The 20,740-nt window shown below is 37.4% G+C and overlaps 2 protein-coding genes across 2 annotated transcripts in view; one reads left to right on the top strand and one right to left on the bottom strand.

Moving 5' to 3' along the window:
- Positions 1 to 1,587: 1,587 nt before the first annotated feature.
- On the bottom strand, positions 1,588 to 12,722 carry fkbp10b (FKBP prolyl isomerase 10b). The gene is made up of 10 exons (XM_079851882.1): positions 12,255 to 12,722; positions 11,438 to 11,583; positions 10,087 to 10,276; positions 8,974 to 9,119; positions 7,960 to 8,149; positions 7,720 to 7,865; positions 5,743 to 5,932; positions 5,451 to 5,593; positions 3,538 to 3,701; positions 1,588 to 2,854 (listed from the first exon to the last, which is right to left on the bottom strand). Exons 1-10 carry the CDS (start codon positions 12,446 to 12,448, stop codon positions 2,666 to 2,668), a joined length of 1,698 nt encoding a protein of 565 aa, XP_079708008.1. The 5' UTR covers positions 12,449 to 12,722; the 3' UTR covers positions 1,588 to 2,665.
- Positions 12,723 to 19,277: 6,555 nt separating this feature from the next.
- The window catches only part of dbf4b (DBF4B-CDC7 kinase regulatory subunit), a 30,532-nt gene continuing 29,069 nt past the window's right edge, over positions 19,278 to 20,740 (top strand). Inside the window, exon 1 of the mRNA XM_079851879.1 lies at positions 19,278 to 19,465. Coding sequence (XP_079708005.1) covers positions 19,447 to 19,465 — 19 coding nt within the window. The 5' untranslated portion in view covers positions 19,278 to 19,446. The remainder of the gene's footprint in view (positions 19,466 to 20,740) is intronic.

Raw genomic sequence — 20,740 nt, 5'->3', positions numbered from 1 at the left:
TCTTCTCTGTTACAGTAGTCAGTGTTCGACACTAAAAAATGTATGATTAGCAGTGTGAAAAATTTCAACTAGATTACTATTAGGTCCAACAAGCTTCAGTCGGTTCAAAATGCTACAGCATCTGAGCATGTCAGCCCTCTTTTATCACTGTTACATTACATTGGATACTTGTTAGGTTCTAAGTATAGAACAAATAGAGAATAAGTCTGGAGTAACATGTGCTGATGAATCAATCCATACTATAAAACCAGGAAAGTCAAACAAGTAAATAGTCAGATAGTTTTGATTTTGTGATCATTCTATAATCCATCACCCTCAAGCGAGGTCACAAAGCTTGCAATACAAAGTTTAATTACAGCCAAAGGGTTTGAGTTAGAGGACCAGACATTTGCCCGGACAAGCTCACAGACAAGGTTTAAGCCTAGTCCCAGACTAAAATTCATGTTTGAGCTGTCTTAACTGAAAGCAACTTGCACTGAAATAGCTCAGTGCCATATATAATTTATTTTTTTTGTCTCAAGATGCACACCAGAAAGTTTTTTTTTTATTTTTCAGTTTTTTTTCTAAGGCAGTGTACAAATCCTAATTTAACTAACTACTACTCCTGTCTTAATCTAAGACCTGTCTGTGGAACCAGGGCCCAGTTTTTCAAAAGTAATCCAGTGGGATTTCGGATCACGGATTGGATCAAATCTTGGAAATGGGTTTTTCAAAAGCAAAAGAGGGATTCTGAACTAAGATCAGATCATGTAATCCGATCTTAAATTTGATCTGGATCAAACCTGCCCTTTGGGTTTTTCAGAACTTTGAACTCGGTTTGGGATCTATTTGATCCAAAAAAACAGGATTATCCTGATCCCATCAGAAGGGTGGATTCAGTTGTGATTTTTCGAACCAAATAAAACCAGAGAGGTTTTTTTTTAAAGTGAATGATCACAAAATCAATGTTTACTGATGATATATACATTTCTTCATATTTGAAGCATATATGAAGCATGTCACATCTAATGAGATATGGTAAAACAACAAAATCTGCAATTTAACATTATAACAAAATAAGGAAAGTAAAATGTTTCTGTTTATTACAGTGTTTCTGTGTCTTAAAATTAAAATAAACAATGGTTATTTGTGGCCACCGGTATTTTGCCAACTGTTGTTCTTTGGTAAGCCAGTAGGCTACACTGTTGGTTCCATTTAAGGCTCTAGTAAACAGGATTTGGTGATCCTGAAAAGTTTCTATCCAGATCAGATTGATCCAATCCAATGTTGCTTTGAAAAACTGGCTCAAAAGTAAGATGGATTACGTGATCACGGATCGCAAAAAAAAGGATTACTAAATCCGGATCAATTTTATCCGGATTAAACCTTTTGAAAAACCGGGCCCAGGGCATTGTGTTTTGGTGAACTGCAATATCAGTGTTGCCTGCTGGAACTCTATTTGTCAAATTGAGTTCCAAGGTTTCTTCAACTACCTAAACATCTTAGGGAGTTTTTCCTTACCACAGTCTGTTTCACATTAACTCATTAAATGCCCAGACTTTTCCCAGAAATGTCACATGAGCATACTGAGCAAACCCTTTGGCATTTAAGTGTATTTTTCATTTAAATATTTAATATTTGGTGAAAAGTGGACACAAATCTATATACAGAAAGTCCAACAGAAACCAATGCAAAGATAAGGCAGAATGGTACCGTATTAAACAACACTACATCCAACAGGTTGTCAAAAATTCACGTCTTCTTATAGGATTAAAACATTACATTCTCCCACTTGAAAATATTTATAGCTGGAAAATTATCCATCACAGAAGAGCATTATAATAGGAAGATTGAACAAATCCATCATGCATGAAGAACCCTTAAAAATTTTTAAAAAATAAACTTAAGTCCAATTATATTTACCAAGTATACTTCATGTAGAAAGTATTGTAAAATCAATGTACTAGTATACTTGTAAGTGTACTATTTCAGTACTTATTTGGGTCTAAATTGGTCTACTTTTTAGTTTATAAAAGTTAGTGTATTTTTGTAAACTTTTGAATACACAATTAGTTTACATCCAAGTATTTATTTTGTATTGCAACTATACTGTGAACAATACTACAAGGGAAATAGGTACTGTTAGCTGTATACTAGCCCACTTTTTAGTTTATGAAAGTACACTTTTAAGTATACTCTAAGTAAACTACTAGTTTATGAGTTTTTATACTGCAAGTATACTTTCTTTAAGTGAATTTAACATCACACTTATAGTTTATAACTTACCATACTATTTTTTCCCCTATTTAGATATTCATTCAGCAAAGTATAATTTCTTTAAGAAGTCCATACAAACTAGACAAAGTAAACTCACTTATTTTCAGTCCAAAAAAGTAAACAAAAATAGCTCACTTGAATAATATTTTTTTTGTAAGTGTAGTCGTGATGTTCCATTTCAAAACAAAATGTTTGCAAACACTTTAGTTTGGAACTTTTATTCAATGGGACAAATGCATTTAGAGATCTGAATTTTTTTTATGTCTAAAAGTATAAAAATATGTAACAATCAAATGTACACTTTTAATACTGGAAAGTTTGTTGGTCTGGTTTTCAGCCTCAGGATTCTGAATCTGTTGCTTTGTTCTCTGTCTGAATGCATGTACATTCACATGTGTTTGTGTATGTTTTACAGTTCTTCGTGACGTGCTTTCTCTGCGTCTTCGTCTGATTTTAGTTTGAGTTCATCCAGATTGATCAGACCATCAGCGTTCCTGTCCTGGTTCTTGAACATGTCAGCGATGACGCTGTCCGCATCTTGAGCTGGTTTCAGACGACCTTTCCCCTCTGATACCTGCTGTTTGATGAACTGTGAAAACTGTCGAGAGACATGGTAGGAAAGTGAGGTTTAAAACTAAATCATTGCTTTCCTAACATAGGCTGTGACACTTTATAAAACAAGCATTTAAGTGCAAAGAACATGTACCCTAAATAGAAAACAGAGCCAAGAGGTATGAGAGCCAAATACAGTATGTCAGCAATAGTAAAGATAATGCTAATTTAGTAGTGCAAGAGACAAGTCTCATATCTAGCACTGTAACGATACTTACAGTAACTAGTCAAGTCAATGAGTTTAGTATTATAATGTGGAAATCAAAGGTCTTAAAGATAACCCATCAAAATAAAAGTTCATTTTAACTTGAAGAAATTGTGACAGAAATATATTACTATTGCCGTGTTATACAGTATATCACATTAAGATACTGTTACGTTATAAAGCATTACGTTAAAAAGGGTTACATGATTCTGCTGATGTCTGAAAATAGAACATGAAGGACATTTTAAAGCTCATTCAGTCAAACTGATGGATAAGGATTATTTGTAGCGCAACCTTATGATTTGAAATGATTTGTTTCGGTCTTTTTGAGTGGAACTTCCACAAACCGAAAGTGCCTCCCATAATGTAAAAGGCAATTGGCTTATTAGGAAATAGGTGGATTAAACAGAGTCCAGAAAAACTCAAATGGATTTCATAGGGCCCTACAAGATCTGTAAACTGACCTCCTCTAAAGGGACCTGTTGGTCCTGGTTGATGTCTAGAGCCTCAAAGAGCTGAACTGGACTATCTTCGAGCCAAACAAACAGGTAGCCTTCAGGAACTCCCTTCTGCAGAGACACCAGCTCCAGTTCGAACCGGAGCACTGCACTCCCAGGGACAATACCAGCTAGGAAAACAAGAGAACAGGGCATTGGGCAATGAGGTTTCATTTGACAAGAATTCATTAACTCTATATTACAGTGTTCCTTTTTCTTTTGCTGTTTGAAGACTCCCAAAAATATAAAAAGTCAGTATACATACAGTAATAGACCTTTATGTCTAGTTCCACTGTCTGCGCTTTTTCCACTTTCTGCTTTTAATGTCTGTTTCTTGAAAATTTCCTCTATCCACAAATTGGTGGAGATGATCCAGTTTTCCGTCAGATGCACTCAGACTACCTCAGCCTCTTCTCCAAATCCTCAGTTCGTCGTCTTCACACAAGTATTAGGAAATCTTCTTCTATTCCCGATAAACGGCTTCCAATATCTTTGGACATTTAACATAGGAAGATCTCTGTTCTCAGAGCAGAGTAGGTTATTTTCCTCCCTATACTGATACTCTCTTGGAGGCAGTTTTCCTCTTAGCCTTTCATGGGTTTCTTCATTGTGAGTACTTGCGATCTTCACTTCTCGAGTTGTAGGGTTCACCGATATTCCCTTCTCTTCTAGCTTATTTCCCCTTTTTCTTAAACATTCTAAAACAGATTAATTGGCCCACAGCCACTTGATCATCATTAACAAAGTGCACACTCCTTTTCTGTCCTCCTTCTTTAATGATTAAAAATCTTAAATGTCAATCTCAGACCTCAGGTGACTCTCTCCATGACTCAACAGCGCTTCAGTCAACACCTCATTAAAGTATTAAAGATCTGACACTTCTCCTCATGACTACACCGGGCACTCCTTTAGGATAGGTACAGCTACATCAACCGCAAATAAAATACTTTTAGAAGATAGCTAAATAATGCTGGGCAGGCTGTCCTCTTCAGCCTACAAACATTATATTTGCACTATCTATATAATGTGCAAGCTCACTTGCAACCAACAAGCCTCAACAAGGTTATAATCCTACATCTCTGATGGGGCGTCCTTCTCTGTCATATTCACCCTTCTCAAGTTAATCAAGTTAAACTGTTATGTGTCATTTACTGATCAGCACATGGTGTTCCCATTATGGACGTATGTGGCTCATTGTCATAGCCCGCTCCCAATTTTACAGTGTCAAGTATTTAACCTTATTCACTATTCTGTCAACCTATTCTGTCAACACTGACTTTTACAATGTGTCACAGCACCTGGTGACTTGAGCTAGTGTTAAAGTGGCATTGTTCCTATTTGCAAAGGTAGTCGGTCAACACCGGTTTACATTAGAGTACGAAATAAGCCCCTTTCACACAGCGCGTTGATCCCAGGAAATTGCCGTTCAATTTGCTAGAGTGCCTTCTGTGTGAACGCAAACACGTCCCGAGATTGATGCAGGGACCGATGCCGGGATGGGGACCTAGTAACATTGCCGGGATCAGTACTGGAACGTGCCCTGTGTGAACAAAAGTCAGGACCAATGCCATAAGGGGTGTGTTGTAGTGATGACACACGTGCCATCGCAATGACGTAGTTATCGGCGACTCTGTTGCTCTTAGAAGAAAGTTTGTGTTCGTCATCAACAAAGAAAGAACGAAAAAATGTCTGCAAACTGGAATGAAGCAGAGACCAGGGATCTCCTAACTATCCGCGCTGAAGCTGAGATCGTTCGATGCTTACGTTACACGTCACATCCTGACATCACGTGTCTTTGCGGGATCTTTACGGGATGTGTGTGAACGCACTCACAGAATCTCTGTGTGAAAGGGACTATAGACACACAAGATAAGACACACCTCCTTTCTCTCCATGTCCAAGGTGTGGCGGCACTAGAACTGTCCGTCTCTCTCCCACACACATGTTCCTAAGGGCCTCATCCAGGCCATCAATTATTTTACCCCCTCCAAGCAGGACATCCTGTGGGGCCTCATAGTCACTCCTACAATAATCGAAGATCAATAAACAAATCACAAAACCATTAACACATTGTGTTATGAATTCACTTCAAAACATGAATAATTAAATAAATATTGAAGATATATAGATAGACAGACAGACAGACAGACAGACAGATAGATAGAAACTCACGATGTAAAGAGCAATGTGCCGTCCAGCAGTGAGCAGTTGTAGTGGTACTGAATGAAGTCATTCACCTCACTGGTTTCATTACACCCTGCAGATTTATTCATGATCTCCACCTGCACAGGATCTTTGACATTGTGGAAGTCTATCACATGGATGTCAAAGACCAACACGGCCGAACCGGGGATGTCCTTACCTGGGCAAAACAGAGCTTCACTTACTGCATATTCACATTTGCAAATTTTCACAATGCAAACGGGAATTACCAGTATCTATCTTCACTCAGTAACTCTCGCCTAGAGAAGAAAAGCAGGGCCGAGCCTGATCAGCACCTATATGGGAGACCTCCAAACATCCCTACATCTACTAACTGGCTTCATCCCTCGGTCTCCTCTCCACCACTAAGGTGGTACGTGAGATGGGCGTTCTGACGCAATATGGTTGCCTTCGCATCATTGAGGTAGATGCTGCACTCTGGTGGTTTCATTATTTATATACTTATATACTAATATAATTTTGAAATACACACAAGGGTACTAGCGCTTCTGCTTTTTGCACGTCTTTTTGGCTTTAGACCTTTTCTGTTTTTTTGGACGTACAGGTACTGATTCTCCCGTTGTCTTCACTGTCGAAAATAAATGTGTTCCATTGTCTAATATTCACTTTTTGTATCACCAAACAACACTAGGCTAATAGTGACAGCCAATGAGTCTGAGGATTCTCTCCAAACCTTTAATGAAACAGTGGGCCATGTCAAAATGGTGAATATATTTATGGAGATGACCCACACTATACATTATTAAAACACTTTTTTATAGAAAATTATACAGTCTTCATCTTATGTGGGTGTAAACCAGGGCCAGAAATTATTGGTGGCTTTAAGTGCCACCAAAATGAACAAAAACTCTCCCCAAATTCAAGATAATGAAAAATGTCCCCACACAATTAAACTAAATCTATTACAGCTGACACAATTAAAGTGAAAATTAATGAAAAGTGTTGATTTGATTAGATCTGCTCACGTTGCATTAGATTTCTTTTATACCTTGAGCATTATAACCAATCACAAAGGTGTTGAGCTTATGAATGCAATGGCCAATCAGAGGCATTCAGATTAGTCAACGCTGAAAACGCCAAAGTTTTATGTCAGTGAACATTATCACTGACAGAATTTTTAATCTGCACTCTCTTGAATTCTCTCATCATAAACAAAGAGCAGATACGATGTCAGCAACAGATTAGTTTTGCAGCTTCTTTGATTCAAGAGTTCACATTTACATATAATTGATTTTCTAATGAGTAAAAAGCAATGAACTAATAAACAGAGCATAGCTTTTTTTTACTGTATAGATAGAATATGACATACCCCTTCCCCAAAAGTTTCAATGTATTCTTTTAATCTACATTAATAATCATTATTATAATAGAGCAATAATTGACAATAATGATTTTTGTCATAATACTGCAGCCATAACCTGAAAGGTTTTTTTAATTTACTTTATGTAAGGTATTTACATTATCCAATTGTGTGAATACATGTATGTCACCTTAAACAGTATTAAACAGTCTGTGTACATAAACATAAATGCTGTCAGATGCAGCCTCTGTTCCACCTCTGCAGTGTAAAGATGCCTTTTTTTGTGTTGATTGATAAAACTTAATTGGTAACTAGTATTCTGATTGATTGATTGATTGATTGATTGATTGATTGATTGATCAGTTCTGAAGTAATTGTTTAAATTGAAGGATTTGACATAAAAGATATAATATTGGCCATTAATGAAAAAGTAAATGTCTAACCCTGGTGTACACCACTGTCTTCACACACACATTTTTTTTTTAAATTGATATTAATATTTAAAACTTTTTAAATTAGCACCAAACACCAAATTAGCACCAAAATGCACCTTTAAGGCACACACTTTCATTCCACTTTCATTGGCAAACTACCGTAGTCCTTTAAATGCATTGAGATCATCTAACCTGCCCCCTGCTGGCCATACGCAAGGTGAGGCGGCAAGATGATTCTTCTCCTCTCTCCTGTACACACACCCTGCAAGCCTTTATCTATGCCTGCGATCATGTAGCCCAGTCCAATGTACGTGTTGTACGTCTTGTTGTGCTGATAGCTGTGATATTAGAGTTAATACATCAGAATCTACATTTACTGCAAAACCAACAACAAGGAAACAAATCAAATTTGAAAAAAGTCATGAAATAAACCTGGAGTCAAACGTGATGCCGTTGAGGAAGGAGGCATTGTAGTGGTAGCGGATGTAGTCGCCTGCAACAGATTTGCGTGTACATGGTTCAGGCGCCTTCTTGAACTCCACAATGATGTCATCTTTAGGGTTGTGGAGGTCTTCCAGGAGAATGTGATACACCACTGATGCGTGAGGAGGGATGTCTGTGCCTGAAGGAAAGAGAGACGCAAGGATGAAAGAAAGGGAAAGAAAGAATGAAAAGTCATGTTGTGTTGTGGGTCCATTTGACCGGCATTCGTTTTTTAAACTGCTTGAAACAGTTTAAACCATTTATTTCTTTTTGATTTTTTTATATCACCCTGGGAAAATTCACTGTTTCTTTATCGATTTGAGTTTCACAGTCAAAGAGTCTGTGAAATGAAGTTTTTGGCTGTTAGTTGTTTGGATTTCAATTTCTAGTCTGTTGCAGCACTGAAAACAAGTGTGTGGAACCCATTTTACCATTTTATGGGTTTGAGAACCAGACATAAAAGGCAGAGGCTATTTACACCAAGTACAAATAATGTTAGATACTATTTATACTTAATTGTAGTTATTTGTACCTCAGTGTGCAAGTAGTCAATCAAAATGTGTTCTAAATCGGTTAAAAGTATCATTTGAAATCCTCCAACTGAATCATAGTCTGAAGTCTTGTAGTGTATTCCAGTCATAAGCAGTTACTAAAACAGGTTGCGTTTTATAATCATATTTTTTTTGTAATGTTATCCATCTTGTTGATAAACGAATAAGAACCCAGGGTTTACGAATGTGCAGTGTGAAATCTGGAAACCCCATTACCCAGGAATAACTCAAATAAGGCATGAACAGTGTGAAACATGGAACACGATAAAACAGAAATTACACTGACACAATTTCAAGTGTGAAAAGTCCAACATTAAAGAATGGAACCATTTTCAAGATTTTAAATAAAATCGATAATTGATAAAGAATAGGATGTTCTTTATATACACATGCAAATGGTTTGCTTGCTTACCATATCCCTTTTCTCCAAATGCCAGAAATGGGGGGATGATGAAGTGTCGTATTTCTCCCACACACATGCCCAGTAACCCTTCATCCAAGCCTTTTATGAGCAAACCTTCTCCAACCACTGAATCCTGCGTCTGGGAACGCTTGTAGCTGCAAGATTCTCATATAAGATTAGTCTACATACATCTGTGCAACAGTTCACACTGGGTACATCTGATGTATGGCGTGTGTCCACTACAGATACTTTAGTTTTTAAATGTTAAAATACATTATCTTATGCCAGTTTAATGTACAAAGACCACTACTGCTAAGTCATATGTAAGGTAATTTGCAAGAAAAGTGTAAAGGTCCTTGCACACAGAGTCCGAAATTCTCGTCCGAAATTTTCGCATGTACAAAATTAATACGACCTCACGTTGTGTCAATCACGTTTATACTCTGCCTCTGAAACTTTCATTCGTCATAAAAAAATTCTGATCGGGTTCGATTTTCTGCGTTTTTCGCATCCGTAGCAAGCATTTTGAGAGGTGTTTTGACAATTCAGAGCCACTGAATGACGAATACGAAAAAACGCATACGAAAATTTTGGACCTTAAACCCTGTGGCTCTATCCAGCTAACAAAATATGTTCCAAGAACGTTTTGCTAACATTCCTATTAAATTATGAAAACATTATTTCTGAATGTTCTCTGAAGTTTTCAAAAAATATATTTTTTTTTTTGCTTAGTTATGCAAACGTTAGGGGAACATTCCATTTTTTCATTTTGCAAACATAAAGGGAACGTGACATTTGAATGTTCTCTAAACATTCTGAAACAAGGAGTAACATTTAAAAAATGTTGGGCGAACACCCAACTTAACGTTTTAGGTAAAACGTTTCATGAACGATGTATAAATAATGTTTTTGTGCTACATTTTTGAGAACCTTATTAAAGACCAGACTAACTTTGTTACTAGAACCTTGCGAGAGTTCTGAGAACGTTCCCTGTTAGCTGGAGGTTGTACAAACAAAACATTGCTCAGTGAAGAGTGTGAGTTTAAGACAGGAGTGTTCAGGAAACTTGTTTGAAAACAATCATTATTATTTGAGGTAACTGGGACATGAAGTAGCACTAACCTGGAGTCAAACACAGTGCCATCCAGCAATGACGCATTAAAGTGAAAACGCACAAAGTCAGTCCTCATGACTGAGCGCTTGCAGTCTTTAGGTGTACTGATGACTTTGGTCTGAACCTGGTCTGCCCTGTTAAAGATGTCTAGTAGAACCAGATCAAACACTAATGTTGTGTCCGGCGGCACTGTACCACCTAAAACGCCACAGAAAGAATACATATTTCAGTGATCGCAAATGCTAGTGATTCATAACTTTCTGAATGGTGGTTTGCGAACATCTGGGGGTTTGTGAGGGAGCTGTAAGAGGTTTGTGAGTTGATAAAAACTAATAATTATATCCAATGAAAAATGTAAATAAATAAATGGGGCTGCATGAGAGTCGTGATATTGTTTAGGGCAATAATCAAATCAAAGGCTGCGATTTAATTTAAAAAAACTGTATAGTCTGATCTGATCTGCCTTTGTGAGCAGGTGTATTCAGCATCTGAGAGCTTCTCTGGTCACTGTAAATGCAGCAAACTAAAAAAGTTCACTTTATTTACACATATGCATAATTTCCAACGTTTTTGTGGGCAGTTTACAGCATTTTAGTAGTATTCCACCTTAATAAAAGGATTGTTTAAAGCTCAAGGCTTTGAAATTTTGAAAGTAAAGAATTTAAGACATAAAAGTTTGTTTTGTAACATGTAGTGTAAAATACAATTATTATTATTATAATGATCAAATATTTTAAATATATATTTTACAGTAAAATTAAAATATACAACAGTAATATATTTCTGTATTCATTTGGTAATTGGAGTTAAAACATAATTAATAATTGTTATTACATTTGATTGGGTTCCTAAAACACCAGTGTGAATGTAATGTATAGTGTATACACTTATATGTATACACATATACATAATGTAATGAATTTAATTATAGTGTATACACTACATACACTATAGCAACTAAAAAAGACTACCAGCAATAAAGTCCAAATAAAACAATAAAAGATTAAACATTTTATTAATTTATTTGCTTGTCATGAGAACATTAACCGACATCAGAGAACTGTGAACATGCAAATGTGTCACTAAATTATTGAAATATTAACTTAAAATTTCAGGGAGTACTTTAACCAAATGTCAATTATTTTTAATAAGCGTTTCACAAAAACAAGAAAGAAGGGAAAATACAGTATGTTTCTTGAACATACTTGCTTTGATATCTAATGACCAGTCCAAAACATTTTTAAGGCTGTGTGTAAGACTTGTGTGTCCAAAAATAGTTTTTTGGGCTGCTTTACAATTTCGAGAAATGAACTAGTATGTACATTTTATCAATGTAAAAGGTGTGTTTGGATATATTACCTGCTGCCTGGCTACTGTAGGTCAGGTGGGGGGGTACAGTGATCCTCCGGCGCTCATTCACACACATACCCAGAATGCCCTTGTCAACACCAGCAATCTGCCACTTATGCCCCACCTGTCCAAAGAATGCAGCCCCCTTATCATAGCTGTAGTAAAAGAGAAAATTACCTTACTTTAAATGTATTCTCAAAGGGACATACAGCACATAAACACACACACTTTGTAAATCATGAAATACCAATCAAGGGTATTTACACAACCTGTTTTATTTAAGTAGCTCTTTTGACAATGTACCTCTACACCATTTCAAAGCAGCTTACAGGAAATAAATGCTGCAAGGTCTATCATGTATTAAATCCTGGAATTTATAATTGGAGTAGTTGTATTTAAGTTTGAAAAGATGCATGAGGCTGAGGAGGCCCAAAACCAAGGTGTTTTTTTTTTTTTTGTGTCCACGTATGATACACCATGACCAAATAAGCTGTATGAATGAAGCTCACCAGTGTCTGAGACACAGCCATAAGAATATGCAATATATAGTTTTAGCTAAATAGACTTGAGTAAACCATCTTGAACAAACCTAGTATTTGCAAAATACTACAAAAGATGCTTAAAAGAATATCATGAAAGTAGCCAATTTTTACAATATATAAAGAAAAAAAGCATTATGGTGCATGTCCAGAAAATCATGGTACATTGAAAACCAAAGCCAATGCAGCTTAGTTAATGACAAAAGCAAAAAGTAAAAGTGAAATTGTAATGTGCAAGATGCAAAGAATGAACATCACTCAGTAAACACTTGGCTGAATCATCTCACCTAGAGTCAAACCGTTTTCCGTCAGTAAAAGTGCCGTTATAGTGATAACGCACGAAATCTCCGGATTTCACTTCTCTGACGCACGGCTTGGGAATGAAATATCGATCAACTGCAATATCATCGATCGGCCCTGGATTACAGTCCACATAGAACCACGTCGCCAGCAATAAACTCAAAACAATCCTCTGTAGCATTTTAAGGAAAGTGTAGTCTGTGAGTGAGGCTTGTGAGGGCTCGACAGTGAGTTGTGGGCTCTTGTAGGAGGAGTTCGGATGTGTAAACGTGGAAGATCCTAAACTGGGATGTTGCTTGCGGGCACTTTTTTCCTTTTCGCCAGGTTCTGTACTAGGCTTATTTTATAGGAGTCATCAATTGTTTACTGTACTTATTTTTCATGTTATTGATAAAAATGGTGGCCAAATGACGCATATTAAAGGAAAAATATTTAATGAGATCATATTTCGCGGAAGCGGATGGAGAGGAAGACTGCCGTTCATTAACTGACACACTTTAGCAGCTCTGACCTTTTAATCAGGGACATGGCACTAATGTATTATTTTGTATTGCTATGTAGCCTAGGCTAAATGCTCAATTATGTTTGTTTCATTGAATAAATCTGATAATTTTCTGTCAATTAATGATTTCTGTCAGATCATTTATGACAACATTGGGATGAATATAACTGGATAAGTAACTCAAAATCGTGGTAATGTCTGATTCTACAGCAAAATAATATTTCGAAGATTTTCTCAGTATAGTTGCACTGTTGCAGAGCCACTCCCCTATGGGAGAACCAATGGGTGGCTTGACGTCCACCCTAACCCTACCCATAACCCATAGTGTGTGATAGCAGAAATTATATTGAAAATGTATGGAGCAACAGATTTCTGTTAAAATAAATCATAAATGTGGGTATGGATCACGGGGTAAAAGGCTCATCAGCATGGGGCAACAGGCACACAGTATTAATACAATACTGTACAATACAATAGTTTTTTTTAATAATGTACTTGTTTAAAACAATCACTTTAGCAAGTAGTTTGTACTATTTTCTGCTAATTTTTGATTAAATTATTTATTTTTGTTGATTAAATATACTGTCATTAAAATATGTGAATATAAAAATACATATTTAAAAAAATACAGAAACTAAATTATTTAAAAAAAGTAAAGATTCTGAAAGCATTGAAGGAGATCCCATAATAATTTAATATATATTTACAGTGGCAACAATAAATTATATTTTATTATATGATTAATATCGTATTTTTAAATATGATGGTTTTATTATAAATATGGTGATTATCTCTAAGGTATCTCTAACCCTAACCCAACTTGATATATTTACATCATTAGCATCATGTTAATTATTGTACCTTTAGCCCCAACAGCAGGGGCGCCTTTTACCATACTTTTACATATTCTTCCGTTATTGAAAAACTGTAGCCTTTATCTTGAACAAAATCATTAACAAGGCCTTTGTCTCGAAATATATTTAATAATTTTAGTGATTCTCGTTTGCTAGTTACATATTCTGTGTAATTAGATTACTGTACTAATTACTCTAAAAAGCATTGGATTACTTATTACTTTCTAAACCCCATATCAACTTCAACCAGTGGAACAATACAAGGATAAAAACAACACTGCACTCTTAATTCCTTCAAATAAAAAATAGGCCTGTCAGCAAGGTGCAGACAGACAATGAAGCAGCAGAAGATGATTCAAAACAAAGAGTTTAGAAAAAATCCAAAAGGTAATCCACAGATGGCTTAGAACAAACACTGATGCTAACATAAACGTAGACCGGACAAACACTGAGTGAAGGTGAGGAACTAATATACACATGGTGAAGAAAATGACAAACAGCTGTGATGATAATTAGTGTCCATATAGTTTCTATAGAAACTAACGAGTGGCGGGAAAATCAAATAAAGGAACACATGTGACTAATGAAAACAAACAAAGTAAAAAAAACTAAACCAATAATGAACACAACTGATTAAGTGACAGAACACCCTGCCTGGAATTCAAGATCTCACAGCGTGGAGATGAGAAAGGGGAGGCTTAGGAGGTGGATGAAGGGATGGAGATGGGGGGACGATGAAACCCCGGCGGCGAAGACGGATGATGTCCGCTTACGTAGACCCAGAGCACAGCAGGGATGACAGCCCACGGTGGAGTCGAGGGAGAGAGGAGCCAAGGTGTTGCTGTGGCTGAAGACATCCATGTGACGACAGACAAAGAAGGAGCCGATGGATCCCAGGGCGCAGACGGAGAGCCGATAAACTTGACCAAAACAGCTAGCAATGGAGAACTAGGTGAAGCCGCGGTGACTAGCATCTGAAGCGGAGCCAGAGTGCCAGAGGACTGAGGCAGAGGGAAGGGGAAGGGGAAGGCTCGCAAGTCCGTGGCGTAGGCAGAATGACGATTGACCAAGATGGAGCCGGAGGGACGAGAGAACCCGGTGGAGCCGTACGGTCGAGGGTCTCTGGTGGAGCCGAAAGGTGGGAGGAGCCGAGGCGAAGGCGACGGGCTGAGGTGGAGCCACAGGATCCTCTTGCTTGGGCAAGGCTGGTGGTTGCATGACCTGCGGCTTCACGTCGCAGCAAGGCGTCACTGTGGAAGGCAAAGGGTTGCAGGCATCCAGCAGAGGTGGGGCTGGAGGACTGGCTGATCTTTGCAGCTAAGGTGACCGAGGTAAATTTGACGTGATCAGTAATGGTAATTCCAATTCCCTGCAGGTCGATGATATGGTCTTACTTCGGTCTTGAAACAGCAATGATGACGAGCAAACAAATGTTTCGCAGTCCATACAAGTTTCAGTGCTGTCTTGAAACAGCGATGATTTAGAACAGACAGATGATACCAGCCAGTCACCCGGGTCCGAATCCATCAGTATTCCCTCTGTTGCTGCTGTCGCTGGCTCATACCCCTGGTCAGACTCACTCCTGGGGTACCGGCTCCGAGGCGATGTCCTTTCCTCTTTGGGCTCTGACTCACGGATCGCGGCGGGCCCTTGCCTTGCTCTGCATTTGTGGGGGGCTCTTGTGAAGTCTCTGCGGTCGAGGGTGGTGGGCTGGGCTCAGGGTCTAGCTGTGTCCTGAATCGGGGACAGACACTCTCCAGACACCTGATGATGGCTTCCCTCAAGTTAAGGCCTGAGGTGTATGCAAGGTCTACAGGGAAGTGGTAGTTGGCCCCGATCCAGAACAGCGATTTGAGGGCCTCGTCGTCCGAGGGGCAGGTGACGGCAAGATGACAGAATAGTTAATCTGAACCACCGCAGTAAATTTTGCAGCGTATTCCATATTTGGGTCCGGTCTTCTGTCAGCAAGGTGCAGGTAGTGATGTTACGTCTGACACCGACGCTCCGAAGCTTGCTTCAAACTCGAACGGTCCTTGCAATGAACCACTGCTTCGGAGCTTGTATCATTACGTCACTAGTCACGTGAAAATGACGTCTGAAGCAAACACACTGCTTCACTCCTGTAGTGAACCACATGGCTGCTTTGACAGCCCAATCCAGTGTTGGCAGGTTTGAAACCTGGCGGCTGTATTTCTTATAAAAGTGAAGGTAAAAAAAAAAAAAAAACTATGGAAACCATTACAGAAATTCTATTGGATTTAATGTTTTTCATGGGAATTTATTGGTTGTAATGGGAATTGTAGTGGTCTCTGTGGGTCTCTATGTGTTGGGTTGTATTGGTGGGGGCATTAAATCCTAATGGAATATGTCCCGAACACACTACAAAAAAGAATTATGTAGTCGTTTAAATGGTAAAAAGCCAATGGTTACTATTTTAATATAAACCATTAGAATTTCTGTGATGGTTTCAAACTTTTTGATCTTCTGTCCTTGTCTAAAGAAATAATTACACAGACACATCCTGCTTAATCTTTTATTATCAAGGTGAACACATGAAATTCATTAGTATCTGTAAAATTCACCTACATAAATGAGTTTCACAGCAAACACTGTTTCAGCTTTGATCACCTCGGTAAACACGTAATAAACGGGGCGTTATGGTTGTCAGCTTTGTTGCATTACATTTACTTCACCAGGAGATGGTGCTGCAATTTCTATCTGAATGAAGCTTCGAGTAATGAACCATTTTCGACACAATTGTATCAGAAAGCAATAATGCTTCGAAACGCTTCATTTGGCCATCACTAGGTGCAGGCAGACGATGAAGAAGCAGAAGAATATGATGATTCAAAACACAGAGTTTAATAAGGTAATCCACAGATGGCTTAAAACAAACACAGCTAACACTGATGCTAACATAGACCAGACAAACGCTGAGTGAAGGTGAGGAAGGAACTTTAATATACACATGGGGATGAACTAAATGACAAACAGCTGTGATGATGATTAGTGTCCATGGAAACTGAGTGGTGGGGAATTCAAACAAAGGAACATGTGACTGATGAAAACAAACAAGGAAAAGGTTACATTAAAAACATACATGTTAACATTAGATGTTAAATTTTGATGTTAAATCCACTATTGTTTAGATAGAATTGTTCTATACAGTATTTCATGCTAGTAGGCTACATCAGAAGTAATTGTAAATAAATTGCAGAAAAAATAAGAGTAATTAATTACTTTACTTTTCAAGGGAAAATAAATTAAATTACAGTAATTAGATTACTTAGTAATACTGTTATTTTGGATACCGATATTGCCTGCCTCGCAACCCGTCACTGTTACTTGCAACAGCCACTCGACCCCCGATTGTAAATCTGACATTTTGAATATAGCGAAATGAAATTATTTTGAAGTGAAATTATACGTTAAATATGAAAGTAAAACAGCAGTGACAAGTTTGTGAGTCACTGAATCAATAAACAGCTGATTCAATCAGGAACAATGCAAGTGAAGGGTTGCGTCTGAAAACTGATAAATGCTGCCTTCGGAGGACGCATTCCAAGGTCGGAAGGCATCAAGGCACGTCCAAATTCACTTCTTGTCTCCTGAGATACCTTCATCTGATCGATTTTTGAAGGCAGCATGGACGTATCCTTCGCTGGCTTTGATATCACACAATCCTGTGCTTTCCATTCTGTGACAGTTGAGCTAGAAAAATAAAGATGGCATCTGAAAGTTGCGGCTGATCGTAAGTTTTTGTGTAGGCCTAAATATACATTTTTTGATAAACGTTTTTCACTTATGTCATTTCTAGTGATAAATTATGTCATTTCTAGCGAGAAATGACTATTTAAAATGCCGGGCGTACACCAAAGGATTTTCACAGTCCCAGACTAAAGACCGGCATTTTTTAGGAATCTTACTGGAGTCTCGGCGCGCTCCCGTCGTCTCGATCGTTAAATGTGAGGTGATAATCTGCAGTCGGCGACCCGATTTATGCCCGTCTTTCTCTAGTCTTTCATATCAAACATGTTTGATATTATCGCAAGTCTTAGCGTAGTCATAGTGACGTAAAACAATCAACAACCAATAAATTTGCTACCTTTGCTGTGAGTCCATTCTCTGTATTCTATAGTAGATATGTATCTTTTCTTGTATTATGTACCCTCGAATATTCACTGTGAAACACTTGTTCATAATTTCAACACAGCATTTAAAATTATACCCTTTCAAGATATTTAGTTCAAACTATTGTTCTCATCATATAATGATATAGATTCATAACCCCCATATACAGTCATGTGAAAAAGTTAGGTCATACCATTAAATAGTCAACTCTTTATTAAGAAATGTTCACATAACAATGTCTAATTTTATTTTTTTTCATTCCTGGAAAAGAAAGCGATTTATTGTAATTAAACAATATAAATTACATATTTTTACCTATCAAACTAAAAATATGCATAAAAATGCCTATTTTAATGGAGGAAAAAATTAGGACCCCTAATAACTAGTGATGTTGTTGAAATTGCTTCAGTGAGGTAAAATTGTGGAATGGCTGATGTCAAAGTCCTTTGATATCTTTTTAAATCCTTTTCCACACTCATAAGCAGTGTGGGGGTAATATATGGGGGTTATGTACCCTCAATTTTATTATTTGTCCTAATTTATTCCTCCTCAAAAATTGCATTCTTTTAAAATTACATTTCACAGAGAGTCTTAAAAAGGCCTTCCTTATTTTTAAATAGTTTAGTTAAATCACTGGGTCCTTCAGTATTGTTCAAATTGTTATTACATGTCCATATGTTGAAAAATAGACAGGCTTTCGTGGTGTCCTATTTTTTTCACATGACTGTATGGTTGCCTTTATATAATTTAATAATAATGATAATTTATTATTAATATTATTATTATTTTAATTATTATTTAATGATGATAATCACATAATTTGGACAGTGACTCCCACCCCCTGCAGAACACCATCACTGCACTGAGCAGCTCCTTTAGCGATATACTCCTTCACCCCAAATGTGTGAAGGAGAGATCTTATCTGATATACCACCACTGGCCTACCTTCAGAAATATTTTGGATCATGCAACATAATGTGATACATTATAATATCTAACTTTAGCTGCTTCTCCTCCATTTTTGTTAAATCACTGCTGAGCATGATAGGAGGAATTTGGTGGGAATAAAAAGCTAATATAATCTAGTTGTAGTCTTGTAAATAGTGTCACTACAAGATTCAATGTTTGTAAAATCTTTATGAGACTAAAAACTGTGAACACCAAGTCTTTAGATGTGAGCTGATAATCTTATAAAGTCTTTTCTAAATCTTTTCAAAGTCTTTAGGTGTACAGAAAGCATTAGTTCATTGCCCATAATTGTAAATTGTCTAGCCTATATTGTATTGTTTTTCTGTGAAAAAAACAAGAGTGTATTGTTTTTCTAGTTAACTAGTTATTGTTATTTCTAGCTTTGTCTATTCTACATCAAAACAGAACGAGCTTTGGTGAAAATTAAGTGAATATTTAATGACTGTTGGAGCAACTGTACTATTTGTCTGCGATCCGCCGTAAAAAAGCAACAAGAAGAAGAAGAAGAAGAAGAAGAGAGCAACTGTACTGTAAACGCCAGTGGGTGGCGGTAACGTGTAACCATCGCGCGCTACAGCAGACAGGGAGCGAGCGAAGAAGAGATTCTGGAGGGCCGTTTGAAAAGATTCACAGATCACATTGCGTGTAATATTAGTAACGCTCGAAAACTATACATTTTAGGATGCTTTAATACATTAAAAATCACGACATTTTTTATTCATTATGAGCAAAGGACCTCAAGGTACTGTAAATCTCTTTATTTTTGTCTAACCTTATGCGATCAGTTCGTGTTTAAAGGTTTAAAGTTAACGTTAGCGCTTTTGTGTTTTATACTTTTATTACTAACGTTACATTCGCCGGATGTTGTCGTTTTTTTAAATGTTTTTAACAGTGCAAGTGTCCAAATGTTTCACTCAATAATAATTCGAGAAATCGATCATAATATCCTGATCCATTTTATCCTTATTCTTTGTATCCAATTATCAGGTATTAAGTGGCGTAACGTTAGTGTATTATCTTTTTTATTTTTTTTATTTTTTTATTAAACATGCTAACATGTTCAACGTGTATTTGATCATTATTGACCCATGAACACAATCACAAAAAAGGCAAGGCTTACATTTTACATTTACATTTATTCATTTAGCAGACGCTTTTATCCAAAGCGACTTACAAATGAGAACAATAGAAGCAGTTAAACTAGCAGTAGGACAACAAAATGCAAGTGCTATGACCCTTCTCAGTTTAAATAAACGCATATTTTTTTTTTTTTTTTTTTTTTTTTTTTTTAATAGAACAGAATAGAGTAGTAGAGAGAAAGTGTTAGTATTACTGGATCAAGTGCTGTCGAAAAAGAAGTGTCTTCAGCCGTTTCTTAAAAGTGGCTATGGACTCAGCCGCTCTGGTTGAGTTCGGCAGATCATTCCACCAGCAGGGAACAGTCATGGTAAAGGTCCGAGAAAGAGATTTTGTGCCTCTTTGAGATGGCACCACAAGACGCCGTTCACTTGCAGAGCGCAAGTTCCTGGAAGGCACATAAGTCTGAAGTAAAGAGTTAAAGTAAAAGGGAGCAGAACCAGTGGTTGTTCTGTAGGCAAACGTCAGTGACTTGAATTTGATGCGAGCGGCAACTGGCAACCAGTGCAGTTTTGTGAGGAGAGGAGTGACATGTGCCCTTTTCGGCTCGTTAAAGACCACTCTAGCTGCGGCGTTCTGGATCAGTTGCAGAGGTTTGACTGTGCAAGCTGGAAGACCAGCCAGGAGAGCGTTGCAATAGTCAAGTCTGGATAAAACAAGCGCTTGGACAAGGAGTTGAGTAGCATGTTCTGATAGGAAGGGTCTGATCCTCCTAATGTTGTACAAGGCAAATCTACATGACCGGGCAGTTCTTGCAATGTGGTCTGTGAAGTTCAATTGATCATCAATTACCACACCAAGGTTCCTGGCTGATCTAGATGGAGTTATGGATGACGAGTCTAGCTGAATGGTGAAGTTGTGGTGAAGTGTTGGGTTGGCC

This window comes from Squalius cephalus (assembly GCF_949319135.1).
Source record: "Squalius cephalus genome assembly, chromosome: 19".
Classification (NCBI taxonomy): Eukaryota; Metazoa; Chordata; class Actinopteri; order Cypriniformes; family Leuciscidae; genus Squalius; species Squalius cephalus.
The sequence above is the reverse complement of the archived record's forward strand: the minus strand, read 5'-3'. Positions and strand labels throughout refer to the sequence as shown.

Bases quoted from the DNA above. Each gene is read 5' to 3' on its own strand.
- fkbp10b (XM_079851882.1), bottom strand. From the start codon at position 12,448: ATGCTACAGAGGATTGTTTTGAGTTTATTGCTGGCGACGTGGTTCTAT. The intron at 8,150-8,973 runs GTAAGCAAGCAA...TCTTTCCTTCAG, and splicing joins ATTTGGAGAAAAGGGATATG to GCACAGACATCCCTCCTCAC. The intron at 5,933-7,719 runs GTTAGATGATCT...TGTTTTGCCCAG, and splicing joins GTATGGCCAGCAGGGGGCAG to GTAAGGACATCCCCGGTTCG.